Source organism: Nomascus leucogenys, chromosome 4, assembly GCF_006542625.1.
Source record: "Nomascus leucogenys isolate Asia chromosome 4, Asia_NLE_v1, whole genome shotgun sequence".
Lineage (NCBI taxonomy): Eukaryota > Metazoa > Chordata > Mammalia > Primates > Hylobatidae > Nomascus > Nomascus leucogenys.
The window spans coordinates 85,434,652-85,462,440 of record NC_044384.1 but is presented as its reverse complement, the minus strand read 5'-3'; the positions used below and the strand labels follow the sequence as shown (position 1 = coordinate 85,462,440).

Here is a 27,789-nt window from a genome sequence, read left to right as displayed (position 1 = left end):
GGGCGGCGCTTAACGGACTAACCTGAACTTGGCCGCTCTAAGGTCTCTTAAGATTGTCAGCTTCAGCCTCAAGCTTGAAGGAGGCTGGAGACAGAGACTGGTCTTGAAAAGAATCCAGGAGAGGCGGGGGCTAGGAGACAAACGGGTGCAAACGTATTGGTGGGAAGGACACCCAGAAATGGGTGCCGGGGATGAGGACACAAAGGTAAGGCAGGAGGAGCTGCAGGACCCTTGGAGGAAATGGTGATCCTCATCCCCGGGTGACAGGGCAAAGAGTGTGTGGTGGAGAGGAAGTTGGGGACGTGCCGAAAAGGCCCAAAATAGGACTTGGAAGGTCGGGGTCAGAGGCCTAGAGGAAGGAGGACTGTAAGCAAGAGGTGCATGGGCATCCTGGCAGTTGGGGAGGCCTGAGATGGGCACGTGGTTGGGTTTGGGGGCGGAGGAGCAGGCTGCGGGTTAAGAAGCCCAGACACAGGTAGAGAGGAGAATACTTCGTCATTTTTGTGGCTAATCGGAAGTGGGAGACCCTCAGGGAGGTTGAAGATGGAAACCCTACAAAGGGCTTCAACCTGAGAAGCCTGAAGGACACGTATAGCTGAGTTGGACACAGGCGGGTCGCCAGGGTTTGAAGCAGCACCCGGCCTCTAGCTGCTATGCCGGAAGTCGCGACACGCAGGTCTCCAGCCTGCAAGGAAGAGAGAGGTGGGCGCCAGAGCTCCAGGCCCGCCCCTCAGGACTGTCCTAGCCCACGGCCAGGCTAAATTGGACCAATGGGCTCCGGCTCCCGCCTCCCGCCCGCCGCGGCCTTATAAGGAGCCTGAAGCCGGCTGTCGGGCTGGCCCCGCCCCCTCGAGTCTCTTGTCCTAATAAGGACATCTAGGGCATCCCGCAGCTGGGGGCGGGCGGGAGCGCGTCTCCAGGGTAACTGCGAAGCCCCCTCCCTCTCCCCGTTGCTCTTGGAAACCCTAAGGCTCGGAAAAGGGGGCGCTAGCCTCCTCTTCATGCAGGGTCGCTCGCGGGAGGCAGGGGTCAAGCTGCTGTCTCCACCTGGAGCGCCGGGAGTCCGGGCGGGGGCGGTGCTGTGGAATGTCCCCGACTACAACCCCCGGTATGCTCTGCAAGGTACCCCACTCCCAGGCATCGCTCTCCGTTTACCCGTTTACACCCTTAATTCCCTTATAGGATCAGGGTCCCCAGTTCCCTTTCTGGGTTTGCCTCTGACTTGTTTGCGACCCAGTCTTCTCTTCCTGCAGAGTGTGAGGCTGTGGTCACTGTTCTAGGACAACAAAATTATCCCGGAGTCCCCCGCTCGTTTCTTTTTTTTAAGGCATATACTACCACAGAACTTGTCTCAGTTTTTCGGGTGTTAGAATAAACATGTACCTGGCTATCAACTCGAGAGCTGGGTTCAAGTCTGGTTTAATATCTATTTCGTCTCATTGGCACGTAAAGGCACGTAAATAAGTCTTGAATTGAAGGCACAAACGCTCGTCTTTACCCTTTAACGCCTCATGACTTTGCCAAACATCTTGAAACAAGAACAAAGCTCTCAGAGATTTCCTTGTACCTTTCCCCTGTGCCTTTTCCTCCTATTCTTATTTTACTGACGTTACACATGGCCTTTTTTGAGGATACGAGAGTGGCTTTGCACATGCAGAGTACTAGTGTTTATCCGACTGACGACGCCTTCATACTTGTGATTTTCCTTGCTTTAGGTCGGGATTCCAGGCTAATCAATAGTTGCTTCGATTCAGAAATGCAAAACCCTAACCTCACTCAAAAATTTCAGGCCAAGGGATCCAGATAATACCAGACGGGTCTTAAGAAAGCCGTTTTGCTGCGAGATAAAGAGCCGCTTAGTCGGGGATCGTTTTCGGGTCACTTTACTGAGCGCCGCCTCGCCGGGCTCAGAGCGGTTCCTGGGAAATTGGACCAATGGGCTCGCGCTGCGCGCTGCGGTGCCGCCTGGAGCCCGGGCCTACATTTCCCCGCATGCACTGCAGCTCGGGGCCGGCCGGCGGGAAGACTCCGTTACCCAGCGAGCGAGGCGGCGGCGCAGAGCCGGCGGACTCCATTTCCCGTCGGCTCGCAGAGGGAGCGCCGGAAGCCCGCCCCACCCCTCATTGTGCGGCTCCTACTAAACGGAAGGGGCCGGGAGAGGCCGCGTTCAGTCGGGTCCCGGCGGCGGCTGCAGCGCTCTCGTCTTCAGCAGCTCTCGGTGCCCTCTCTTTTTCGTTTCCGGAAACATGGTGAGCCGCAGGCCACGGCGCCCGAGGGAGGCGGCTGTGGGTCGGTCGCCTGCGCGCGGGAGGCGACGGGGAAGCGACGTCCGCACCCCCTCCCCCAGCGCCCCGGGCGGGATGAGGGTCTCGCACGGAGGGGCGGGCGGTGCCGGAATGCGCGTGCGCGCCCGTGGGCGCCGGGGAGGGCCGTTCTGGACGTCGCTCGCGCGCCGCCTGGGCTCCCCTCCCCCACCTGCTGGTGCGCCCGCGCGGACACCGGCCGCGGGGGGAGGGGTCCGGGGCGCGCGCTGGGGCGCCCCTCGCGGAACGGCCGGCGTCGCGCGTTTCTTCTTAGGGGCGCGCTCTCGACTGGAGCACGCGGCGTCCAAACCCGGCCCGGGGGCGGCGAGGGAAAAGCGCGCGAGAGGTCTCGGCGCGCGCGCCCCACCCAAGGCTGTTCCTGTCTGCGCGTCACCCTCCCTCGGTAGCCGGGTCCGTCTCGCGAGCAGGTGGCAGGGATGCCTGCGCCCGGGAGCGGCGGGCGCTGGCGCGGCGAGGGGTGATGCTGGGAAGACGGGGTCCCGGTTGGGGCGTGGGTGCCTGCGATTAGGGCCTTGCACCGCAAGGCTTGGAGGGGGCATCGCAGAGACCGCGGCCCGTTCGGAAGCGCATCTAACGAGCTGCGTTCTCACCCGTGCATCGGGCAAGGGCTGGAACGGTGCTGTCTGTCGGCGCGTGCGCGCACGCTCAGGCCCGGCCGCCGATGCCGAAGCCCTGGGCCAGCGAGGCCTTCCCGGATGGGCCTGAGGGTGGAGCCGAGTTTAGGGAAGTGACCCAGGCGGGCACCGCCCGGAAACCACCCCGCCCCCTGTATACGGCCCGAGGGCTGAGAAAACCGAAGGTTATGTAGCTTGCCCAGGCTCCTGCCTGCAGCAGATGGGTCTGATAACACCCGTTGTTTTAGGGCGATTCCACAAGGTTAGGGACATGGAGATGCTGCTGCCTCTCCGGTACGCGTGTCTGTATTGGGGAGGGGGCCGGGCCTAGCCGATCTCCTTTCCCCGCCCACTCCGGAAGAGGCCGAGTCACGTGGCCGGCTTCCTCTGCAGTTCCGGGGAGTTTGGGGGACCAGATTTACCTTGGATTGCACCTCCCTCTCCTGGCTCGGGCACCCCCAAGCACGACGCAGAGTAGGAAGAGTTTAAAGACCTCGAGGCCTCTGGGCACTTGAGTTTGGCATGTTAATTTTTATCAGCGACTTTTGGGGCCTAGCACCATTCCCGGAAGAAGGGAGTTGTCGGGCAGGGTCCTTATTGGGGGTTGCGATTATTGTCTTGGTTGGCAAAGAGCCTAGCAGGGAACAGGGATCGTTTGTGTAGTAACTGTATTAAGCAGTTCTGGTGGGTTTGTTGTAACTGTTCAGTGTCCTTGGGGTCTCATCTAGCATTGTGGGGTCTTGGCTCTTTCTGAAGAGGAGTCTTGGCTCAGATGTTTGGGTCCTCCATATCTGAAGTTCTAAATCACCAGTTTTATCCAAAGGCTGAGAGCAAGTACTGTGAGTAGCAAGTGAATCAGTAGCCAGTGGATCTTTTAATTCTGGTTTCACATTTTGGTCAGGGCTCTGCTTTTCACTAGTTTTCCATTTCTATCCTGTAAAATGAGGGAAGGGGTTGTTGAACTAGGTGATCAGAGGCCATGGCTGCCATTCTGAGGTTGTGTCCCATCTGGTTCTTTGACAGTGGCTTGGGTGGGAAAACTAGTGACTTGCCTTGGGAAGGGCACTAGTGACCACTCGGGACGTGGACTGGAATCTTCTGAGAAAACAAGGGGCAGTTCCTTAGAATCCTTTTCTTGATGAGGTATACATGGCATGTCTCCTAGGCCTCCGGTGTGGCTGTCTCTGATGGTGTCATCAAGGTGTTCAATGACATGAAGGTGCGTAAGTCTTCAACGCCAGAGGAGGTGAAGAAGCGCAAGAAGGCGGTGCTCTTCTGCCTGAGTGAGGACAAGAAGAACATCATCCTGGAGGAAGGCAAGGAGATCCTGGTGGGCGATGTGGGCCAGACTGTCGACGACCCCTACGCCACCTTTGTCAAGATGCTGCCAGATAAGGACTGCCGCTACGCCCTCTATGACGCAACCTACGAGACCAAGGAGAGCAAGAAGGAGGACCTGGTGTTTATCTTCTGGTGAGCTCATTCTGGCACTTCTTCCTGTCACCTGCCCCCTTTCTCATGATGGGAATTTCTGTGGCTCCTGGTCAACCCAGATGTGTGGGTTTGGAGGGGGAGGGGGTTGTAACCAAAGACTCCTCACTGCCAGCCGAAGGGTTTCTCAAAGTCACCTATGGCTTTGCCGTTGCTGCGAGTTGCCTGATGCGTGTTTCTGTCCAGGGCCCCCGAGTCTGCGCCCCTTAAGAGCAAAATGATCTATGCCAGCTCCAAGGACGCCATCAAGAAGAAGCTGACAGGTAAGGGCCAGCATTGGTGCTGAGTGCTCTTCTGCTCTGGCCTTGGCTGCAGGGTAGGGTGAATGGCATGCAGAGGGGGTCCACCCCCTTGTCTTCATTGCCTGCTTGTTCCTTCCATCTGCTTTGATTGGCTCCTTCCCAGCCACAGAAACTACTCCCACCCCAGTGCTTCCTGCTCACAGATGCTCCCCTTTCTTCTTTGCAGGGATCAAGCATGAATTGCAAGCAAATTGCTACGAGGAGGTCAAGGACCGCTGCACCCTGGCAGAGAAGCTGGGGGGCAGTGCCGTCATCTCCCTGGAGGGCAAGCCTTTGTGAGCCCCTTCTGGCCCCCTGCCTGGAGCATCTGGCAGCCCCACACCTGCCCTCGGGGGTTGCAGGATGCCCCCTTCCTGCCAGACCGGAGGGGCTGGGGGGATCCCAGCAGGGGGAGGGCAATCCCTTCACCCCAGTTGCCAAACAGACCTCCCACCCCCTGGATTTTCCTTCTCCCTCCATCCCTGACGGTTCTGGCCTTCCCAAACTGCTTTTGATCTTTTGATTCCTCTTGGGTTGAAGCAGACCAAGTTCCCCCCAGGCACCCCGGTTGTAGGGGAGCGCCTGTATTTTTTTTAACAACATCCCCATTCCCCACCTGGTCCTCCCCCCTTCCCATGCTGCCAACTTCTAACCGCAATAGTGACTCTGTGCTTGTCTGTTTAGTTCTGTGTATAAATGGAATGTTGTGGAGATGACCCCTCCCTGTGCCGGCTGGTTCCTCTCCCTTTTCCCATGGTCACTGCTACTCATGGAAGCAGGACCAGTAAGGGACCTTCGATTAAAAAAAAAAGACAATAATAAAAAGGCTCATTAATGGGATGTGTGTTTCAAGGTTGGGGCCCAGGAGACTTTGGGATTGGGGGTGCACTGGGATAATGGTGCTATCTCTCTCCTCTGTACCCCACACCCAACCAGCCCCTGCACACCCTTATCTGGCTCCAATGACTGGCTGAGATGCCTTTCTGATGGTCACCATTATTCTGTTGGTGCTGTGATTGACACTGGACTGGCTGTTTAAGGAGTGGGTGCTGGCTACAGGGGTCTTCCAGCGGAAGTGATTTATGCCTGAACTGGGTGCTTTGTATCCTTGCCTGGATGGACAGTGACGTCCATCTGATATTCTGTTCTGTCCCTGCCTAGGTGTGGGCTGATAGGCAAGTCACAGGTAGTTTAAAGGTTCTGTTTGGTCTGCTGTCTTCCCTGGATGGCTGACTCAAGTTTATGAGGGTCAGGTTCAGTGGCTGCTGTGAGTCAGGCCAAGTTGAGCCTTTGACCTCCTCTAGATGTGGCTGGAGTTCATTCAGGGTGGGGCCAGCCAGGTGGAGCCCGGGACTTCAGACCCAGGTGTCCTGAGCACCGCCTCCCTGTGTTTAACCAAAAGGGTGTTGCCGGTATCCTGAGCCTTTTGCCAGCATTGTCAAGGGCTGTTTCCAGCCTGTACTTTGGGCTTTCACCTGCCCAGCAGGCAAAGATATCCAAGAAATCTGGCGCTATGGTGAGGTGAATTGGGAGTGGTAATGTGGCATCTATATCTCCCTTATCAACTGAAGTGAGGAAAAGGCCTCCTGGTGTTACAATTGGCTCCCTAACTCCCGGGAGCTTGTGAGCGGTTCTGGGAGGAAGGGCTAGATCCCTTTTCTGGTTAGGAAATAGGTGTGGAGAACTTGGGATTCATTTTTGTGCTAGGGTTTATGGGGATGGGGGCAAACCTGGAAGACTTCTGGGGTTCCTAGGTCCCAACTTCTGGGTGTCACGCCTTCCCACAGGGAGCCTGCTGTCACTGGAGAGAGGGCTGAGGATGCTGCAGGGGTGCCCTTGGTGTCTCCAGGATCTGATCATACTGCCTTGGCAGAAAGTGTGCCTGGTGGACCTTTGAGCTGTGGGAAGGGAAGTAAGGACAACAGGCCTCCTTGCTACAAAACCAGGGTTTTTATTTGTGAAGGAGAACAGGCTGGGATCAAGTGAGCTATGGTTCCTTCAGGGCCACGGGTGAGGGTAGAGGCTGTTCCTCAGCTTCCTGGGGAGGGGTGTCAGGGTCCCTGGGGCTCTGCTGACTGTGGCCAATTATGCCCATGCTGCCCTGTCTTGCAGGGCCTGGCACCTGTGGTGGTGGTGGTAGGGGGCTTGGGCTTTCTCTGAGAGGATGTGGGGCAGAGTGAGGGTGTGGCTAGTGGCGCTGTGCTAGGGAAGGAGACATCTTGCCGGAGAGAGGGGTCTGGGATACCCTGGTCACTGGAGACTCCAGAGCAGGGTCTGGCTGAGCTCTGGCTGCTCTAAGGCTCCCCCTTTAGGGCAACAAGGGTGTTCCGGAGAATCAGGGTGCTGGCCTGCAGAGGAGAAACAGGTCCTTGAAGTCTCCTGCTCCCTGAGTCAGGCTGCCATTCTTTCTGCACCTTAGATGCTCCCTCGCTCCCCACACCCCTGCTCTCTGCAATAACAGCTGCTGTTAATTGGGCCTTCCTACCGAGAAGGGTCCTGAGCCAGGGAAGCATGGCCCCAAGCCTGAGCTGGGGCTCCTCTCATGCCCACACCCACACCCACATATGCACATACACGCGTGCACACCCTCACATGCACGCACACCCTGGTGCCTGGGGTGGAGGGGAGGGAGGGAGGTGGGAGGTGGGAGGGCTCACCCTGGCGTGTTTGAGCTCCAGCTCCGCCAGCTCAATGAGATTCTTTCGAAAAGAGGAGACCCGGCGGGACTTGAAGTCCATGAGCTTTGGAGAGGAGGGGAAGAGGCATGGGGACCCAGGCAGGGCAGGGCATGTGGCCCCAGGCCGGGGCTGGGGGCTGCGGGCTCACCTTGCTTGGCAGAGTCGGAGAGGCGCTCGAAGCGTTGGCAGCACAGCTGCTGGTGGTTCTCGGCGGGCCGCACCTCCCGATTCCTGGTACGCGCCTTGTCCAGTGCCTTGTTGGCATTCTCGTAGTCGGCCAGTGCCCGCAGCCGCCGGTACAGCAGATCCTAGGACCATGAGCACAGGGTCACTGCTGCCCTGTCCTGGCCTCCAGGCCTGAGCGCTGCACTGGGGCTGCCTCTCACCTTGGCTGCCTGTGAGTCACGCATGTAATACCTCAGCATGTCTGATAGCTTCAGGTCCTCGTCGGAAGCCACCCGGCCCTCCAGCTTCTGCATCAGGAAGGTGGGCACTGGGAAGGGAGCTTGTCAGAGGGGCAGCTAAGGGGTGGGAGGCACCTCTTCATCTAAATATCCAGCACAGAAGCCTTAGGTAACTGTTCCAGATCAGGCCTGGTGTTGAGGGGTGCAGGCCAGGGAAGGCTTCACAGAGGAAGTGGGATCTAGTCTGGATCTCGGGGACTGAGTAAGAGCCAGACAGAGGGAGCCAAGGGCTTGGCAGCTGTGCAAGCCCGGCTATGTGTTCAGGGAACCTTTAGTTCAGGGAAGGCACTTGGGCAAGGCAGGGAAGGGAGGCAGTGGCTGGAGCACAAGAGGCTGAAAGTGGAAGCTCAGGACTTTAGGAGCTTCCAGAAGGGGCAGGGTCTCTGAAGGGCCTTGAGCAGGGAAGAGATGCGGTCCAATAGACATTTTAGGAAGACGGCAACACTCCAGTGACTTTCTTGGGGAAAAGTGGGGGACGTGTTTGCCCAGGCAGTGTGCTGGCAGCTGGGTGCAGCCTGCCAGAGGTTTGGGCACACCCTTGTGCCTCCCAACCCTCCCCTGCCACACATGTGCGTGCACACGCACGCCCCCGCACCCCCCAACACACACAAAGCTGGATCCTTGTCTTCACCCCACCTCTTGTTAAACTAGTCTGGAGTGTGAGCCCAACTTGCCACTGGGCCCAAGTTATCACTGAACCCAAGATGATCCTGGAGCTCTTCCCTGTGCCAGGACTCATCTTCCCTGCAAAGCTCACCAGTAAAGCCTTTGAGCGCAGAAGGCGGTACTCACCCTCAGCCGTTCAAAGAGCTCTGCCAATTTGAGGAAGCTCCTAGGAAGCAATAGGGAGGGAGTTAGGGTAGGGGGCTGAGGAACAGCTCAAAGCCCCTCTGTCTCAGCCCCTTCTTGGGAATCTCCCTCTCCCCTTTCCCTCCCAACACCCTCCCCCAACAGGAGAGCCTACGCCTCCCACCTAGAGCTGACAGTAGACATCTACAGAGTGACCCCTCATGGGAAGACATGGTATTACAGGCATAAGGAGAGGGTAGGGGTAGGGGGAGTCCTCACGTCCTTAGCTGGTTGACTTCCTGTGTTCCCAGACTGCTCAGCGCAGCTGAGATAGGGATATAATCGTCTGCCAGGCCTGTTGGGGAACAGCCCCCATCAGAGCCCCTAAATCTGCATGTCAAGCCCTGGTGCTTGTGGCCACAGACAACAAGGCATGCCCTGCTCTCTTCTCTCCCCCAAGGAGTTGAACCGCTGGGGAGAGGGGCAGGGGGATCCAGGATCCCTTGGGCCTTGCGTACACTTGTGGGCGCGCATGACGCGGTCAGCCCGCAGGCAGGCATCTCGGATACGGGTGTGATACTCCAACAGGAAGGTCCTCTCATGCTCAAAGAAGTCATCCACCTCCTAAGGGAGCCAGGCAGGACCCCATTTATACTGGGTTACCAAGGAGCTTGGCAGCACAGGCACCCAGGGTTGGCAAAATCTCCTTCCAACCCAGGCCAGGCCCCACCAGTGGCTTCCTTTCCACACCCAGCCTGGGCCTCAATCTGTGCTGTGGACTTGAGGTGCTGGATTGCATCCAGAGAGGAGCACCAGGGGTTACCTTGAGCCCTGACATGCCCGTGATGAGGGCTTCATCCGCGGACTTCACGATATTCCTCAGAAACCCTCCGAGGAGCTCCTTCCTGTTTTTCCCCCGGACACTCAGCTGAGGCACACAGGGAGGGTATGATGCTGGGGTGGTCGTTCTCGCCTCCCATCCCGAGTCACAAGCCACTCACGGAGCTGTGACACAGGATTAGGCCCACTTGGGCCCCTTCTCCAGCCCTGCCAGCCCTGGGTGCCTCCCCACCCAAGGTAGACTCTTGCCCCAGGGGTGACTCCAGGGATTCGGCCCAGCTCACATCCTGTCCATATTCCAAAAACACAAAGAAGTTGTGGTCTCGACGCAGGGTGGGGTGGGCCGCCAGGCGCTGCAGAAAGACTTCGTGCATCGCAACTGTCTTCTTAAAGATGGCCAGGTACTCCCTGCGAGAGTGACAGCAGCTCACGGGCCTTCCTCAGCCCCCATGATCCTGCCTGCCCCCTTTCTGGGGTCAGAGGTCAGGGTCACTAAACATTCATGCGGGGATAGCTGGGGAAGACATCTGGGCTCTGGGGATGGCAGGGAAAGGAGGGGGCACTCACGCTTCCAGCTCCTGCTTCATCTTGGCAAACTCTTCCCGAGTGACAGAGCTGTCCCCCTCGCCCAATTTCTGTAGCTTTTCCCTTGAAGCCTCAAAGTCTGGCCTCGGAGGGGCTGGGGGGATCTGCTCAAAGGAGGGACGGAGCTGGGAGGCCTCTCACTGCCGAGACGGCCGTCACAGCCTTTGGTCCTCACCCAAGTGCTCTGCCTGTCCCTCCCAGCCCCTGCCCGGCCCCTCCTCACGATGAGGCCGGCGTACTCCTCATTCTCCACGTAGGCATCATGCAGCCAGATGAACTCCTCGTGCTGCCGCACCACTGAGAACTCGGTCTGGGTGAAGTGAGGGAGGCAGCTCTGGAAGCGGGAAGGCCAACTGAGGTCCTCTCTCTGCCCCAAGCCCTGCCTCGGCAAGTCTCCTGGGCACCCACTTTTGGGCCCCCCTCATCCCACATCCCAGGGAGGACCAAGTTAGAGCTCAGGTGTGCATGATTTCATTTAGAATGGTGGAGAGGGATGATTAGGACTCGGGGCCTTAGGCAGAGCTAAGAGGTTCACTTTCCAGGAAGGGCTGAGGGCAAGTGCCAGGTGGAAGAAGAGTGCCCACAGGCTGTGTTGGCACATGCCTAACCACCCCTGGGGGAGGCCTCCTGCGGGCAGCCACCAGGACCTTTCCTCGTGCCCCGCCCTGCCTCACCTTGGTTTGAACAGTGAATTTCACCTTGTCCCGCTCACTCACTGCGTCAGAAATCTCCACCTGTAAGGAGCTGTCTCCCTGCAGATCCACCGATGCACAGGAAGGCTGCGGAGGAGGGGAGGTCTCTGGCCTGGCTGAGCATGGCCCCTTTGCCCTTCCTCGCCCTGCAGGCCTTCTGATCCACCTGCAGAACCCTCTTCAGCAGCACTGCTTCAGCAATGCCCCAGGTCACCAGAGAGGGGTCCTGATAAGGCACTGACCTGAGCTTTGCAACTGCCAAAACATTTTAACCCTCCCATCCTTGGAGGCAGGCAGAAAGTTTCCCATTTTACAGCTATTGAAGCTGAGACAACCAGAGAGGGGAAGTAACTTGTCTAAGGTAATGCAACTGCAAAGCGACAGTGCCAGGTTGAAACCCAGTTGTTGTTTCTTTGTTTGTTTTTTTAGACGGAGTCTTGCACTGCCCAGGCTGGAGTGCAGTGGTGTGATCTCAGCTCACTGCAACCTCCACCTCCCAGGTTCAAGCGATTCTGCTGCCTCAGCCTCCCAGGTAGCTGGGACCACAGGCATGAGCCACCACGCCTGGCTAACTTTTGTATTTTTAGTAGAGACAGCGTTTCACCATGTTTGGTCAGGCTGGTCTCAAACTCCTGACCTCAAGTGATCCACCTGCCTTGGCGTCCCAAAGTGCTGAGATTACAGGCATGAGCCACCGTGCCCAGCGAAACCCAGTTTCTTAATTCCCAACCCCATGCACTTTCTCAGTTACTTGCCCACCCCTTCCCCAGCTGGCTACCTCAGGCATCCCTTAACCAGGGCTTCAAGTGAGTTGGATGAGACATTCCCACCTCTTTTGGGGGGGTTGCCAAAACCATTCCATTTACTACTTTTGGTGCCAAGAGGCAACAGCTTACATGCAAAGCATGTGTATTTCTTCAAGTGAAAAGATCCACAAGACACCAAGCTACTAGCTCATTCTTGCATTGAGCTATTCAACATGTATTTATTTATTTTTGAGACAGGGTCTCACTCTGTCGCTCAGGCTGTAATGCAGTGGTGCCATCATAGCTCACTGCAGCCTCCAACTCCTGGGCTCAAGTGATCCTCCTGCCTTAGTCTCCCGGGTAGCTGAGACTACAGGCATGTACCACCATGCCAAGCTTTTTTTTTTATTTTTTTTTTTAGAAACAGGGTCTTTCTATGTTGCCCAGGCTGGTCTCAAACTCCTGGGCTCAAGCAATCCTCCCACCTCAGCCTCCCAAAGGGCCGGAAGCAACATGCATTTATTGAATACCTACTGTGTCCACACCATAGTGCCAAGTGTATTAGGGGGAAGGGAAGAGGCTTAGGAATCACTCTACCTTTCAGCACTGCTCACCAGTATACAACAGGCATCTGTCCCCCCTCTCAATCTGGAGGCCTCCTCACTCTCTCCTCTCTCTGCTTTTGGCACACTTTGGAGATGGTCCCTGAGATGGGGCTTGGTGATATGTGGGTCCAGAAACAGGCAAGACCTTGCTTGATGGTGGCCCATCTGCAGCTGGTCTAGTGATGTCTCTTCCACGGATAGAGATCCCTGCATCTGTCCCCTCCTCCTGGCTGTCCGGCATGAAGAAATTGACCCTGAGGTCACTGGCCACTGTTTACAGGGTTATCTCTACATTGTTTCTCGCTTTTTTTTTTTTTTGATAGTGTCTTGCTCTGTCACCCAGGTTGGAGTGCAGTGGAGTGATCTCAGCTCACTGCAAACTCTGCCTCCCGAGTTCAAGTGATTCTCATGCCTCAGCCTCCTGAGTAGCTGGGATTACAGGCGTGTGCCACCACTCTCAGCTAGTTTTTGTATTTTTAGTAGAGACAGGGTTTTGCCATGTTGGCCAGGCTGGTCTTGAACTTGTGAGCTCAAGTGATCTGCCTGCCCCGGCCTCCCAAGGTGCTGGGATTACAGGTGTGAGCCACTGCACCCGACCCCCTTTTGTTTTTTTAATTAAGGTATAAGTTATATATAGGAAAGTGCAAAAATTTTAAGTGTAAAGCACCAACTATCTGTATATATGTATACAGCTGGGTAACCATCACCCAACTCAGATCATGATAGATATATATTTTATTTATTTATTTGGAGACAGGGTCTTGCTCTGTCACTCAGGCTGGAGTTTGGTGGTGCCATCACAGCTCACCGCAGCCTCCATATCCTGGGCTCAGACAATCCTCCTGACTCAGCCTTCCAAGTAGCAAGGACCATGGGCATGTGCCACCATGCCCAGCTAATTAAAAAAAATTTTTTTTAAAGTACTGTAATCCAGCACTTTGGGAGAGAGGCTGAGGCAGGAGAATTGCTTGAGTCCAAGAGTTTGAGACAAGCCTGGGCAACATGGTGAGACACCCTTCAACCCCCACCTCCACAAAAAAACTTTAAAAATGGGTGTGGTGGCACATGCCTGTGGTTCCAGCTACTTGCGGGGGCTGAGGTGGGAGGACTGAGCTTGGGAGGTGCAGGCTGCAGTGAGCCAGGATCTTGCCACTGCACTCCAACCTAGGTGACAGAGTGAGAAACTGTCTAAAAAAAACAAAACAAAACAAAAACAAAAAAAACTAAAGCTAAATTTTTTTTTTGAAATGGAGTTTCACCCTTGTTGCCCAGGCTGGAGTGCAATGGTGCAATCTCAGCTCACTGCAACCTCCGCCTCCCGGGTTCAAGCGATTCTCCTGCCTCAGCCTCCCGGGTAGCTGGGATTACAGGCGCCCGCCACCATGCCCAGCTAATTTTGTATTTTTAGTAGAGATGGGGTTTCTCCATGTTTGTCAGGCTGGTCTTGAACTCCTGACCTCAGGTCATCCGCCCGCCTCAGCCTCCCAAAGTGCTGGGATTACAGGCGTGAGCCACTGTGCCTGGAAAAAACATTTTTTTAAACACTCCAGAAGACTCCCTCTTGCCCCACACCCATCAATTATCCCCCACCCCAGAACTAACCACCATTCTGACTTCTATCACCATAGATTATTCTGGCCTATTCTTTTTTTTTTTTTTTTTTTTTTGAGACAGAGTTTCACTCTTGTTGCCCAGGCTGGAGTGCAGTGGCGCGATCTCGGCTCACCGCAACCTCCGCCTACCAGGTTCAAGCAATTCTCCTGCCTCAGCCTCCCGAGTAGCTGGGATTACAGTCATACACCACCACGCCCAGCTAATTTTGTATTTTTTAGTAGAGATGGGGTTTCACGGTGTTAGCCAGGATGGTCTCGATCTCCTGACCTTGTGATCTGCCCGCCTTGGCCTCCCAAAGTGCTGGAATTACAGGCGTGAGCCACCGTGCCCGGCCTTTTTTTTTTTTTTTTTTTTTTTAAGCAGGGGGCTGTTCTCGTTATGCTGCCCAGGCTGGTTTGAACTCCTGGCCTCAAGCCATCCTTCCACTTCAGCCTCCCAAGTAGCTGGGATTACAGGTATGCACCACCACATCTGGCTTCCATGAACATTCTTACACAGGTCTTTAGAAGACTTTTTTTTTTTTTTGAGACAGAGTCTCGCTCTGTCACCCAGGCTGGAGTGCAGTGATGTGATCTTAGCTCACAGCAACCTCCACCTCCCAGGTTCAAGTGATTCTCCTGCCTCAGCCTCCTGAGTAGCTGGGGTCACAGGTGCCCGCCACCATGCTCGGCTAATTTTTGTAATTTAGTAGAGATGGGGTTTCACCATGTTGGCCAGGCTGCTTTTGAACTCCTGACCTGAAGTGATCCGCTTCGGCCTCCCGAAGTGCTAGGATTACAGGTGTGAGCCACCATGCCCAGCTGTCTTTTGAGGACTTTGACTTAAGTCCCCATTTCTGCTGGGCATGAGAATTGCTTAGTTACAGAGAAGACATATTGTATTTTTAAAACACTTTAGTAAATACTGTCAAACAGTTTTCTAAGGTAAAACCAATGCACACTCCCAGCAGCACTACGTATGAAAGTTCTACTTGTACTACATCCTTGCCAATACTTCAGAGTTGTTAGTCATTTTATCTCTCTCTCTCTCTCTCTCTCTCTCTCTCTATTTATTTATTTATTTATTTATTTTTAAAGAAAAGGGGTCGCCGGGCGCAGTGGCTCACGCTTGTAATCCCAGCACTTTGGGAGGCCGAGGCGGGCAGATCACGAAGTCAGGAGATCGAGACCACGGTGAAACCCTGTCTCTACTAAAAATACAAAAAATTAGCCGGGCGTGGTGGCGGGCGCCTGTAGTCCCAGCTACTCGGAGAGGCTGAGGCAGGAGAATGGCGTGAACCCGGGAGGCGGAGCTTGCAGTGAGCCGAGATTGCGCCACTGCACTCCAGGCTGGGTGACAGAGCAAGACTCCGTCTCAAAAAAAAAAAAAAGAAAAGGGGTCCCGCTAATATTGTCCAGGCTGGCCTTGAACTGGGCTCAGGCAATCCTCTGGAGTAGCTGAGAGTTGCTTTTGTGTACACGTATTCAATTGACCTATTAAGTATGATAAACTTTGGACTCTCTACTCTGTTCCATTGGTCTATGTTTGTCCTTATGATAATATCTCACTGGACTGATTACTGTAATCTGACAGGTGAGACTGGAAATCAGATAGTGTAAGGCCTCCACCTTTATTCGTTTTTTTTTCAGAATCATTTGGGTGATTATAGGTCCTTTACATTTCTACACATATTTGGCTTGTTAATTTCTACCCCTGAAAAACGTACTGGGATTTTGATTGTGATTGCATCGAATATATAGATCAGTCTGGGCACAAACCACTGTGACAGCTCAGAATTGTTAGTCTTTTTTACTTTCACCCTGTTAGTCGAGGCATGGTAATTGTGCATGGGGAGTGTAACTGGTATTACCTGGTGAGGAATGATGTTGAGCGGCATTTTCTGTATTTATCAGCCATCTGCATATCTTCTTTTGTAAAGTGCCTATTCAGGTCTCTGATTCTTTCCTGCCATCTCTTTGAAAGATCAGATTATCTGTTTTTCAGTAATTTGTAGGAACTCTGTTCCTGGAGACAAACCCATTGTTGATTATACATTTTGTCAGTATCTTTTCCTAGTCTGTAGTTTGCCTTTGACTCTTAATGGTTCAAATGTTACAAGCTCAACATAGCAGTCTTTTATTTCTATGGTTAAGGGTTTTTGTGTCCTATTGAAGAAAACTTTGCCTACCCCAAGGTCATGAAGATATTCTATTTATTTTTCTAGAGGTGTTACAGTTTAAGCTCTTGCACTTGTGTCTATAATCCATTTTCTTTTTCTTTTTTTTTTTTTTTTTTTTGAGACAGAGTCTTGCTCTGTTGCCCAGGCTGGTGTGCAGTGGCACGATCTCGGCTCATTGCAACCTCCGCCTCCCAGGTTCAAGTGATTCTCCTGCCTCAGCCTCCTGAGTAGCTGCGATTACAGGCGCCCACCATAACGCCTGGCTAATTTCTGTATTTTTAGTAGAGATGGGGTTTCACTCTTTTGGCCAGGCTGGTCTCAAACTCCTGACCTCAAGTGATCCACCCTCCTTGGCCTCCCAAAGTGCTGGGATTACAGGCGTGAGCCACCACACCCAGCTATGATCTATTTTCAATTTATTTTCTTCATTTTAATTTCTTTATTTCTTTCTTTTTTTTTTTTTTTTGAGACGGAGTCTTGCTCTGTCGCCCAGGCTGGAGTGCAATGGCGTGATCTCGGCTCACTGCAAGCTCTGCCTCCCGGGTTCACGCCATTCTCCTGCCTCAGCCTCCCTAGTAGCTGGGCCTACAGGCGCCCGCCACCACACCCAGCTAATTTTTTGTATTTTTAGTAGAGACGGGGTTTCACCGTGTTAGCCAGGATGGTCTCGATCTCCTGACCTCATGATCCGCCGGTCTCGGCCTCCCAAAGTGTTTCTTTTTTTTTTGAGATGGAGTCTCACTTTGTCACCCAGGCTGGAGTGCAGTGGCACGATCTTGGCTCACTGCAGCCTCCGCCTCCTGGGTTCACGTGATTCTCTTGCCTCAGCCTCCCAAGTAGCTGGGATTACAGGCGCGTGCCACCATGCCTGGCTAATTTTTTTGTATTTTTAGTAGAGATGGTGTTTCACCATGTTGGCCAGTCTGGTCTCAAACTCCTGACCTAAGTTGATCCACCTGAGCCTCGGCCTCCTAAAGTGCTGGAATTACAGGCATGCTCCACCACGCCCGGCGATTTTCAGTTCATTTTGAATACACAGTGTGAGGTATGGGTTGTGATTCATTGTGCAATGTGGCCAGCTATTTGAGCACTGTTTGTTATAAAGATTTTCCTTTTGCTATTGAATTGCTTTGGTGTACACATATCAATTGACCTATTAAGAGTGACAAATTTTGGACTCTCTACTGTGTTCCATTGGTCTAAATGTTTATCCGTACGATAATATCTTACTGTCTTGGTTACTGTAACTTGACAGGTGCAACTTGAAATCAGATAGTGCAAAGCCTCCAACTTTATTCTTTCTTTTCAAAATAATTTTGGCTATTATAGGTCCTTTACATTTCTACAGATATTCTGCTTGTTAATTTCTACCCCTAAAAAACGTACTGGGATTTTGATTGTGATTATATCAAATATATAGATCGATCTGGGAAGACTAGATCTCTTCGTAATTTTATAATTTATAATTTTTAATCTTCCAATCTAAAAACATGCAATATCTTTCCAATTATTTAAGTCATCTTTAATGTTTTGTAGTTTTCTGTGTAAAGGTCTTGCATGTCTTCTGTGAGATTTATTCCTAGGTATTTGATGATTCTCTTTTTCCTTTGCTTTTTATTTTTATTTTATTTATTTATTTTTTTGAGACAGAGTCTTGTTCTTGTTGCCCAGGCTGGAGTGCGATGGTGCGGTCTCAGCTCACTGCAACCTCTGCCTCCTGGGTTCAAGCGATTCTCCTGCCTCAGCCTCCTAAGCAGCTGGGATTATAGGCGCCCTTTCTTTGCTTTTTAAATTATATTTTTAAAAGTTTCATCTTCTAATTGTATATAGAAACACAATAGGCTGGGCATGGTGGCTCATGCCTGTGAACCCAGCACTTTGGAAGGCTGAGGCAGGAGAATCACTTGAGCCAAGGAGTTCAAGGCCAACCAGGGCAACATGGCGAAACCCTATGTCTACAAAAAAATACAAAAATTAGCCAGGTGTGGTGGCAAACACATGTAGTCCCAGCTACTTGGGAGGCTGAGGCAGGAGGATCGCTTGAGCCCAGAAGGTCGAGGCTGCTGTGAGCCATGATCACACCATCATACCACTGCACTCCAGCCTGGATGACAGTGCAGGACCCTGTCTCAAAAAAAAAAAAAAAAAAAAAGTCTGGGTGAGGTGGCTCGTGCACTTTGGGAGGCCGAGGCGGGTGGATCACCTGAGCTCAGGAGTTTGAGACCAGCCTGGTCAACATGGTAAAACCCCGTCTCTACTAAAAATACAAAAATTAGCCAGGCATGGTGGGGGGCGCTTGTAATCCCAGCTACTCAGGAGGCTGAGGCAGGAAAATCCCTTGAACCCAGAGGCAGAGGTGGCGGTGAAACGAGATCGCACCATTACACTCCAGCCTGGGTGACAAGAGTGAAACTCCATCTCGAAAAAAAAAAGAACAACAAAAAAAACCGTAATAGATTTTTATATATTTACCTTGTGTCCCCACAAATTTACTTGTTAATTTTAATAAATTTTTAAAATATCTTGCTGAACTCACTTATTAATTTAATCGTTTGTAGATTCTTTTTTTTTTTTTTTTTTTTTTGAGACAGGGTCTTGCTCTGTCATCCAGGATGGAGTGTGGTAGTGCCATCTTGGCTCATGGCAGCCTTGAACTCCCAGGCTCAAGGGATCCTCCCACTTCAGCCTCCTGAGTAGCTGGGACTACAGGCATCTGCCACCATGCCTGGCTAATTTTTGTATTTTTTTGTAGAGATAGGGTCTCACTATGTTGCCCAGGTTGGTCTCGAACTCCTGGGCTCAAGAGATCTCCTAAATTAGGCCTCCCAAAGTGCAGAGATTACAGGCCTGAGCCACCTTCCTGGCCAGTTCTTTTGGATTTCCTACATATACAGTCCTATAATCTAAAATGACGACAGTTTTAGTTCTTCGTTTCCAACCTTTATTTCTTTTTACTGCCTTATTATACTTGCCAGGACCTCCAGTACAATGTAGAAATGATGATATGATGACATGTTCCTAATCTCAGAGGGACTGCATTTAAATTTAACCCCAAAGTGATTTTAGATACTTTTTTTAATCAAGAGTATCTTAATGAAGCTTGATGGAGCTCCCCACTATGCCTAATTTGATGAGAGTGTTGATTTTTATCAATCGTTTTTCCCTTGATTGAGATAATCATATGGATGTTCTTGTTATCTGTTTACATGCTGAATTTCATTGATTGATTTGCAAATGTTAAACCACCTTGCATTCCTGGAAGAAGGCCTTGTTCATGAAGTATTATCCTTTTATATATTGCTTATTCAGCTTGATAATTTTTTTTTTTTTGGAGACAGGGTCTCGCTCTGTCACCCAGGCTAGAGTGCAGTGGTGTGATCATGGTTCACAAAAATTTTTTTTTTAGTTACTTATTTTCCAGCCAGGTGCGGTGGCTCATGCTGTAATCCCAGCACTTTGGGAGGCTGAGGCGAGTGGATCACCTGAGGTCAGGTGTTCATGACCAGCCTGGCCAACATGGTGAAACACCGTCTCTACTAAAAATACAAAAAAATTAGCCGGGCGTGGTGGCGCACAGCTGTAGTCCCAGCTACTCGGGAGACTGAGGCAGGAGAATCACTTAAACCCGGCAGGCAGAAGTTGCAGTGAGCTGAGATTATGCCACTGCCCTCCAGCCTGGGCAACGAAGTGAGACTCCCTCTCAAAAATAATAATAATAATAATAATTACTTACTTTCTTTAGTGTCATATACTCAAAGCTTTCTTCTTTTCTAAAATATGCATGTGGTGGTATAAATCTCCCTCTGAAAACTGTGTATCTTATGAGTTTTGATATGTCATATTTTTATAATCATAAATTTAAAAATATTTTCTAATTTCCATTATAATTTCTTCTTTGGCCTATGAGTTATCTAGAGGCATGTTGCTTAATTTCCAATATTTTGGAATCTAGTTATGTTTTTGTTTTGATTCCACATTAATTCTGGGTCAGAGTATATAATCTATATGATTTCAGTCTTTTAAAATTTATTGATACTTGCATTATAGCTCAACATATCATTTATTTTGGTAAATGTTTCATGTGCATTTGAAATAATGTATTTTCTGCAGTTGTTGGGTATACAGCTCTACATAAGTCAATTAGATCAAGTTGATTAATCATGTTCTTTAAATCTTCTAAATCCTTACTAATTTTTTTGTCTGCTTGTTCTAACAGTTGAGAATTGTGTTAAAATTTCTAACTGGTATGGGCATGGTGACTCATGCCTATAATTCTAGCACTTTGGGAGGCTGAGGTGGGAGGATCACTTGAGCTTAGGAGTTGGAGACCAGCTTGGCCAACATAAAAAGACCCCATTTCTAAAACAAAAATACAATTACTTACTATTTAATTGTAGGTTTGCCTATTATTCCTTTTAGTTCTGTCATCTTTTATTTTGCATATTTTTATGCTATATTATTAGGTGCATATAAATTTAGGATTGTTTTATCTTTCTGTGGAATCAAGTTTTTCATCATTATAAAATGTCCCTCTTTATTTCTCCCTCCTTCCTTCCTTCCTTCCTTCCTTCCTTCCTTCCTTCTTTCCTTCTTTCCTTCTTTCTTTCTTTTTTTGACAGAGTTTCACTCTCGTCACCCAGGCTGGAGTGAAATGGTGTGATTTCGGCTCACTGCAACCTCCACCTCCCGGGTTCAAGTGATTCTCCTACCTCAGCCTCCCGAGTAGCTGGGATTACAGGCGCCTGCCAGTATGCCTGGCTAATTTTTATATTTTTAGTAGAGATGGGGTTTCACCACGTTGGCCAGGCTGGTCTCAAACTCCTGACCTCAGGTGATCTACCCACCTTGGCCTCTCAAAGTGCTGGCATTACAGGCGTGAGCCACCGCACCCAGCCATCCTTCTTTATTTCTAATATACTTCCTCTTCTTCTTCTTTTTTTTTTTTGAGAGAGTCTTGCTTTGTTGCCCAGGATGGAGTACAGTGGCATGATCTTGGCTCACTGGAACCTCCACCTCCTGGGCTCAAGCCATTCTCCTGCCTCAGCCTCCTGAGTAGTGCGGATTACAGGTGTGTGGCACCATGCCCAGCTAATTTTTGTATTTTTAGTAGAGATGGGGTTCCACTCTGTTGGCCAGGCTGGTCTCGAACTCCTGACCTCAAGTGATCTGCCCGCCTTGACCTCCCAAAATGCTGGGATTACAGGTGTGAGCCACTGTGCCTGGCCCCTTTTTTTTGTTTGTTTTTGTTTTAAGACAAGGTCTTACTCTGTGTCCCAGGTTGGAGTGCAGTGACACAATCACAGCTCACTGTAACCTCAAACAATCCTGAGCTCAAGCAATCCTCCTACCTCTGCCTCCCACATAGCTGGGACCACAGGTGTGCATCACTATGCCCAGCTCCCACCCATTTATGTCAACCTTTCTGTGTCCTTATATTTAAAACATGTCTCTTTTAACAGACTCTAGTTGTTTTTCTTCCAAAATACAATCTGACAATGTTTTTTTAAATTGGAGAATTTAGTCCATTCATAATTATTGTAATTACTGATGTAGCAGGCTACCAACTTGTCATCTTGCTTTTTGCTTTCTCTTTGTCCCATCTGTTTTTATTCCTGTATTCTTTCTTTCTTCTTTTGGATTATTTAAATAGTATTTTATATTATTTCTTTTATTTATTTATCTTATTTTAATTTTTAAATTTTACTTTAAGTTCTGGGATACATGTACAGAATGTGCAGGTTTGTTACATAGGTACACATGTGCCATGCTGGTTTGCTGCATCTATCAACCCGTTATCTAGGTTTTAAGCCCCACATGCATTAGGTATTTGTCCTAATGCTGTCCCTCCCCTTACCCCTCAGCCCCCTACAGGCCGCAGTGTGTGTTGTTCCCCTCCCTGTGTCCATGTGTTCTCATTGTTCATCTCCCACTTATGAGTAAGAACATGTGGTGTTTGGTTTTCTGTTCCTGTATTAGTTTGCTGAGAATTATGGCTTCCAGCTTCATCCATGTCCCTGGAAAGGACATGATATTCTTTTTTATGGCTACATAATATTCCATGGTATATATGTGCCACATTTTCTTTATCCAGTCTATCATTGGTGGGCATTTGGGTTGGTTCCAAGTCTTTGCTATTGTAAATAGTGCTGCAACAAACATACGTGTGCATGTGTCTTTATAGTATAATTATTTATAATCCTCTGGGTTTATTTACTTATTTCTGAGACAGATTCTCGCTCTGTTGCCCAGGCTAGAGTTCAATGGTGCGATCTCCGCTCACTGCAACCTTTGCCTCCTGGGTTCAAGCTATTCTCCTGTCTCAGTCTCCCAAGTAGTTGGGATTACAGGCGCGCACCACCATGTCTGGCCAATTTTTTGTATTTTTAGTAGAGATGGGGTTTCACCATGTTGGCCAGGCTACTCTTGAATTCCTGACCTCAAGTGATTTGCCTGCTTTGGCCTCCCAGAGTGCTGTGATTACGGGCTTGAGCCACCACTCCTGGCCAGTATTTTATATCATTTCATTTTCTCCTCTATTATATTTTTGCTTATATATTCTTTTAATGTCTCTATATTTAAAGGAAGATCTTAGAGAAGGCAATACCTAACCTAGAGGATAAGTATTGGTAGTGAACTTTCAGAGAGTATGGCTCCTGCAAAGGCTGGGGGATGCATCCATCTGTTCAATAGCTCAGCACATCCTCAGAACATACAGCAATAATAATATAACAATAATAATAATATAATAGCTAACCCTTATGTTGGCCCTTACAATATGCTAGGCACCACTCTAACCATTTCATATATATGCCCTAAGCATTTTATATATGTTAACTCCTTTAACCACGAAGATGAACATAGATAAACATTGAAGCAGACCATTCTGTTCCATGCTTTGTGTCTCTCAGCCCCTCTTGCCCCTCTAAACCACTTGACCCCCACTCCTCATTTCTTGGCTTCTCTGACACTCCCAAGGCAGGCTCTCCCACTTGCCCCAGACCCCAAACACATGCAGTCTGGCTAACTGGTACAGCAGGTCCCCTAGTCTCCAGCCTCTTTCCTGCTGCCTTAGTATCTCTGCTCTGACCTACACTGCTTGGTAGCTGCTTGAGGGAGATGGGCCTCAAAGGTGGATCACAGCTGCTCCATCCTCATCCTCAGCCACGGCCCACTATGCATATGCCTCCATCTCCCAAAAGGGTGCACCTTTCCATGCACTAACCATCCTTGGCACAACGTGGATGCTCGACAACTCTTTGCTGAAGGAGGTCAAAAGGAAGAAATGGTCTTATGATTATATGAACTCAGAACACAAGTGAAGCCATTAGGGCTGAACTGGATTCTCTCACCTTGGGAAAGGAGAAGAGGACGCCAACCTCTGCTCAGTCCCTAACATCCTGCCCTCCTCCCCGCCCTCACCTCCCACCCCCTACCCACCTACCCCCATCAAGCTGGCGTGAATTTGTCCTGGGGAGGGTAAGAGTGACAGTGATGGGTCCCTTTCTATCTGTCAGGACAAAGGCAAAACCCTGCCTCCCTTGGCATCCTCATCAGTCCACACACAGGTGCCACAGAGGCTCCCCACTCCCTTGCTCAAGTCTCCCTTCTCTCACTTACGCAGACACACACATACACACAGAGACACATGGGCACACACACACGCACACACACGAGACAGACACACGCACACACAGACACACATGGAAACACACAGATACACAGACACACACAAACACACAGACACAGAGAAACACACACACAGATCATACATAGGCACACAGACACACACAGATGCACACACAGACACACAGACAGACACACACAGATACACAGAGACACACAGACACACGCAGACCATACACACACACACAGACACCCACACACAGAGAGACACACACACACAGACATAAAGATGCACGCAGACCATACATAGACACAGAGACAGACACACACACGCTCAGACACAAAGAGAAACAGACATGCGCAGACACACACAGACACATGCGTGCACACACAGACACACACACACAGATGCACACGTGCACACATGTAGACCATACACACAGACACACACAGACACAAAGACACACGCAGACCATACACAGACACACACACACAGACACACACAGAGACAGACACAGACATGCGCGCACAAACACCCACACGGACGCACACGTGCACACACACAGACACACATAGGCCATACACACACACAGAGACACGCAGACACACAGACACACACACAGATACACAGAGACACACAAAGACACAGACACACACTGAGACACACACAGAGACACACAGACACACACAGACACAAACACAGACATACACAGACACACACACAGACATATGCAGGCACATCGACACACACACAGACAGAGACACAGACACATGCAGACTATACACACACAGACACACACAGAAACACACAGAGGCAGACCACACACACACAGACACACACACACCACCGCATGATTGGGCATCACGGGCTTTCATAGAGTGAGGGGAGGCTGAAGGGGGGCTCTTCATCCTTTCTCTACCTTGCCCTCCTTCCCAGCCTCCGCATGCGTCTCCATCGCTCTCCTCGGCTTCAGCGTCCGGCCACTGCCCGCGTGCTCCCGCAGGTCGTCCCCTTTACTCGCCCGAGGAACCGACCAAGTAAGGATGCTCTCAGCTGACGGGGACGCTCTCCCCCGCCCGGCCAAGGAGTCACCTGGAGTCGGGGGCGGTTCCCACCTCGTTTCCCTCAGCCGCGCCTTTCGATTGGGTGCCGCGCCTTTCGATTGAGTGACGCCATTGGCTGCAATGTCTGTCGTTCCTGTCCCAGGCCCCAGCTTTTAAGGGGCACGCGGCACGGAGAGTGGGCCGGTGATAGGCGACAGTGTGGGAGCTGGGGTCAGAGCTTATAGGGTCGCAGAGGCCGCGTGCCGCGTCTCCCTCCAGTCCCCGGCGGACTGACCCCGCCACAACCCCATGCCGCCGTTCCGGGCCCCTCCTTCCAACAGCCACGTGCGGCCTGCGCGTGCGCACTCGCCCAGTCTGGCGCCCACCAGGCAGTGGGGAAGGGGAAGGGGAAGAGGGTGAGGGTGGCAGGGTGGGGACGGGGAATGGGAAGCAGTGGTGGGGATGTGGGTGGTGGACCAGGGGCGAGGGCAGGGGACAATGTCTCTGGAGAAGGGGGGTCTGTTAAGGTTTCAGCCCTTGGACGGGAGGGAGCGGCGGGGTAAGCAGCCTAGGAGGACTAGGGGGCTCCACAAGTCCCGCGGCCAGGGCGCCCCAAGCGAGGCCGGGGTCCGCGAACGGTCGCCACTGGAGCGGGGCTGCAAGGGGGTGCCGATGCTGCGAGAGAAAACCTGGGGACCTTGGAACGGGCTCATGGTACTTGGGAAGAGAGTGGAGCTCCTGACTAGAAACACTCAAAAACCGAAGCTGGAGTCTGATACTGGAGACTGGAAGATGTGGAAAAGACGGTCTTGAAAGGGAAGCCAGGCCCGAGTCAGGAAAGGATGGATGTGAAGCCGCTGTACCGTGGAGCAAGTGCATCACAAGCTTCAGCAGATTTGGGGAAAGACAGCCCAAGGGGAATTTGGGGAAAGCAAGAGGTCAAACACGAAATAAGGGCTAAATCTAAGAGTGCAGGGATGACAGCCGGGCCTATGAAGGGGTCTGGGTTTGGAGAGAGGTTGAGGTCTGCTGGGGAGAAGGTAGGGACCAGTGGAGAGGACCTGAGATCCAGTGGATATAAACTGGGACAGAATGAGAAGGGGTTGAGGTCGAGTGTAGACAAGATGAGATCAAGTGTAAAGAAGCGGAGGTCTACTAGTGAGAAGCTGGTGTGCAGGGGAGAGAAGCAGGGGTCCAGTGGAGTGAAGCTGAAGTCCAGTGGCAGAAAGCTGAGATCAAGTGGAGAGAATTTGAGATCAAGTAGAGACAAGCTGAGATGGAGTGGAGAGAAGCTGGGAACTAGTGGAGAGAAGCTGGGAACCAGTGATGAGAAACTGAGGTTGAGTGGAGAGATGCTGAGATCAAGTGGAGAAAAGCTGGGAACCAGTGGAGAGAAGCTGAGGTTGAGTGGAGAGAAGCTAGGATCAATCAGAGAGAAGCTGAGGTTGAGTGGAGAGAAGCTGGGAACCAGTGATGAGAAGCTGAGGTTGAGTGGAGAGACGCTGAGATCAAGTGGAGAGAAGCTGGGAACCAGTAGAGAGAAGCTGAGGTTGAGTGGAGAGAAGCTGAGATCAAGCAGAGAGAAGCTGAGGTTGAGTGGAGAGAAGCTGGGAACAAGTGATGAGAAGCTGAGGTTGAGTGGAGAGAAGCTGGGAACAAGTGATGAGAAGCTGAGGTTGAGTGGAGAGAAGCTGAGATCAAGCAGAGAGAAACTGGGAACCAGTGGAGAGAAGCTGAGATCAAGCAGAGAGAAGCTGAGGTTGAGTGGAGAGAAGCTGGGGTCAAGTGCGGAGAAGCTGAGATCTAGTGAGGAGAAGTTGGGGACCAGTGGGGAGAAATTGGAGGGCTCAAGAATGGGGAGCATAAATGAGAAGAACATTGAAAAAGTGGTAGAAGTTACTGGCAATGAAAGAGTGATGGCATTTACTGATGATGAGATGGAAATTCCTTTTGAAAGTGTCAAAGGGAATGAGGAACTACAAGGGACTGAGAAAGGAGTGGGAGTTGAGGGGGGTGTCTTGAGTGAAGTGAAAGATATCACTGATGAATCTGTTTCTATGGAAAAGAAAGATATTATAGGTGAAGGTACCAGTGAATGAGGCAGATGAAGGATTGACACCAAATAAGGAAAGAGGCAGACAAGGGAAGTACTGAAAGTCAGAGGAGAAATTAGAGCCAGGCAGAACATTATTGACACGGAAGGGGTAAAGTTGAGAAAGGAAAGGAGAGAGTCTGAGCCTAAAATAAAAGAGAGTGGAAGTGAGGAAGAAGAGCTGCTGGGGCTGAAGGCAGAGGCCAGGATCAAAGGAAGCAAAGAGGAGTGTCTGATTCAAAGGGAAGTGGGAACATATGGAGGAGAAAGAGAAGACTTGGTAACGTGTTGACAGAGGACACTTGGATATTGGGAGAAAAGCTGTGACTGGGAGCTCATAGGGAAATGTTAGAGAAAAGGATGGAGGATGGGCTAGAAGGATTTAGTCTGACATGTGATGGGGTGTATGAGATGGAGAATTGCAGCAGGATAAAGGGTAGATTTTGAGGGTTGTGGAAGAAGGTGCAGACTGAAGTGGGCAAAATTTCTGAAAGAGGAGCCTGAAGAATGAAGAGCTCCCAAGTGACAAAAGCTGGAGAGGAGATAAGAAAGAAGTGAGAAAAAACATAAGAAGCCACATGCCATAATGGTGATTGTGTTTGTTGGTATGTCCTTCATTATTTCTTTTCTTTTCTTTTCTTTTCTCTTCTTTTCTTTCTTTTCTTTTCTTTTCTTTCTTTTTTTTTTTTTTTTTTTTTGAGACAGTCTTGCTCTGTTGCCCAGGCTGGAGTGCAGTAGTGCGATCTAGGCTCACTGCAACCTCCGTCTCCCAGGCTCAAGCGATTCTCCTGTCTCAGCCTCCCAAGTAGCTGGGATTACAGAGAGGTGCCACCATGCCTGGCTAATTCCCTCACTATCTTCTAACTTCCAAGTATTGCTATTTATAAGTCTTTTTGTTCTTCTCTTTTAACTCTATAGCTAGTGTTTTTCTTTTCTATGTAAATTACCTGTTTGCTACCACTCCCTAACTCAACCTGCATCCTCACCCCATTTTCTCTGGCTTTACTAGAGGATGTTGGACCCTGAATTATAGCTGTTATCTTTTTTCTCCTTTTGTCCGTCTCTTTTTATTCTACTCTCTGGGCAATTTCATTAACTTTAAAACAATTGATGTATAATAGAGGTACATATTTTGGGGGTACATGTAAT

The 27,789-nt window shown here is 50.9% G+C and overlaps 3 protein-coding genes across 9 annotated transcripts; 2 read left to right on the top strand and 1 right to left on the bottom strand.

Annotated features, from left to right (window-relative positions):
* The first annotated feature begins 79 nt into the window (after positions 1 to 79).
* CFL1 (cofilin 1) lies at positions 80 to 5,545 on the top strand. Of its 3 annotated transcripts, none has more exons than XM_012495885.2 (4): positions 80 to 205; positions 4,104 to 4,411; positions 4,616 to 4,692; positions 4,898 to 5,545. In XM_012495885.2, exons 1-4 carry the CDS (start codon positions 179 to 181, stop codon positions 5,008 to 5,010), a joined length of 525 nt encoding a protein of 174 aa, XP_012351339.2. In that variant the 5' UTR covers positions 80 to 178; the 3' UTR covers positions 5,011 to 5,545. The 3 variants fall into 3 exon arrangements, with proteins under 3 accessions (XP_012351339.2, XP_030667090.1, XP_012351329.1); XM_030811230.1 differs by lacking the exon at positions 80 to 205 and adding an exon at positions 1,716 to 2,249; XM_012495875.2 differs by lacking the exon at positions 80 to 205 and adding an exon at positions 2,510 to 2,714.
* SNX32 (sorting nexin 32) lies at positions 5,298 to 24,897 on the bottom strand. Of its 3 annotated transcripts, none has more exons than XM_030811228.1 (13): positions 24,425 to 24,897; positions 10,741 to 10,845; positions 10,290 to 10,400; positions 10,049 to 10,170; positions 9,766 to 9,889; positions 9,465 to 9,569; positions 9,160 to 9,265; positions 8,921 to 8,996; positions 8,645 to 8,684; positions 7,775 to 7,861; positions 7,537 to 7,696; positions 7,368 to 7,453; positions 5,298 to 6,608 (listed from the first exon to the last, which is right to left on the bottom strand). In XM_030811228.1, exons 1-13 carry the CDS (start codon positions 24,458 to 24,460, stop codon positions 6,567 to 6,569), a joined length of 1,200 nt encoding a protein of 399 aa, XP_030667088.1. In that variant the 5' UTR covers positions 24,461 to 24,897; the 3' UTR covers positions 5,298 to 6,566. The 3 variants fall into 3 exon arrangements, with proteins under 3 accessions (XP_030667088.1, XP_030667087.1, XP_030667089.1); XM_030811227.1 differs by lacking the exon at positions 5,298 to 6,608 and adding an exon at positions 6,639 to 7,058; XM_030811229.1 differs by lacking the exon at positions 5,298 to 6,608 and adding an exon at positions 6,639 to 7,058 and having other exon boundaries at positions 10,290 to 10,376.
* Positions 24,898 to 25,035: 138 nt separating this feature from the next.
* Positions 25,036 to 27,239, top strand: LOC115834774 (ribonuclease Y-like). Of its 3 annotated transcripts, none has more exons than XM_030811226.1 (2): positions 25,036 to 25,950; positions 26,056 to 27,239. In XM_030811226.1, the coding sequence occupies exons 1-2, from the start codon at positions 25,391 to 25,393 to the stop codon at positions 26,645 to 26,647; spliced, it is 1,152 nt and encodes a 383-aa protein (XP_030667086.1). In that variant the 5' UTR covers positions 25,036 to 25,390; the 3' UTR covers positions 26,648 to 27,239. The 3 variants fall into 3 exon arrangements, with proteins under 3 accessions (XP_030667086.1, XP_030667084.1, XP_030667083.1); XM_030811224.1 differs by having other exon boundaries at positions 25,993 to 27,239; XM_030811223.1 differs by having other exon boundaries at positions 25,036 to 26,139; positions 26,182 to 27,239.
* The last annotated feature ends 550 nt before the right edge of the window (positions 27,240 to 27,789 follow it).

Bases quoted from the DNA above. Each gene is read 5' to 3' on its own strand.
- CFL1 (XM_012495885.2), top strand. From the start codon at position 179: ATGGGTGCCGGGGATGAGGACACAAAG. The intron at 206-4,103 runs GTAAGGCAGGAG...CATGTCTCCTAG, and splicing joins CCGGGGATGAGGACACAAAG to GCCTCCGGTGTGGCTGTCTC. The intron at 4,412-4,615 runs GTGAGCTCATTC...GTTTCTGTCCAG, and splicing joins GACCTGGTGTTTATCTTCTG to GGCCCCCGAGTCTGCGCCCC.
- SNX32 (XM_030811227.1), bottom strand. From the start codon at position 24,460: ATGGAGACGCATGCGGAGGCTGGGAAGGAGGGCAAG. The intron at 9,266-9,464 runs GTAACCCCTGGT...TGGCTCCCTTAG, and splicing joins CGGGCATGTCAGGGCTCAAG to GAGGTGGATGACTTCTTTGA. The intron at 8,997-9,159 runs GTACGCAAGGCC...GTTCCCCAACAG, and splicing joins CGTCATGCGCGCCCACAAGT to GCCTGGCAGACGATTATATC.
- LOC115834774 (XM_030811224.1), top strand. From the start codon at position 25,391: ATGGATGTGAAGCCGCTGTACCGTGGAGCAAGTGCATCACAAGCTTCA. The intron at 25,951-25,992 runs GTTGAGTGGAGA...AGAGAAGCTGAG, and splicing joins ACCAGTGGAGAGAAGCTGAG to GTTGAGTGGAGAGAAGCTGG.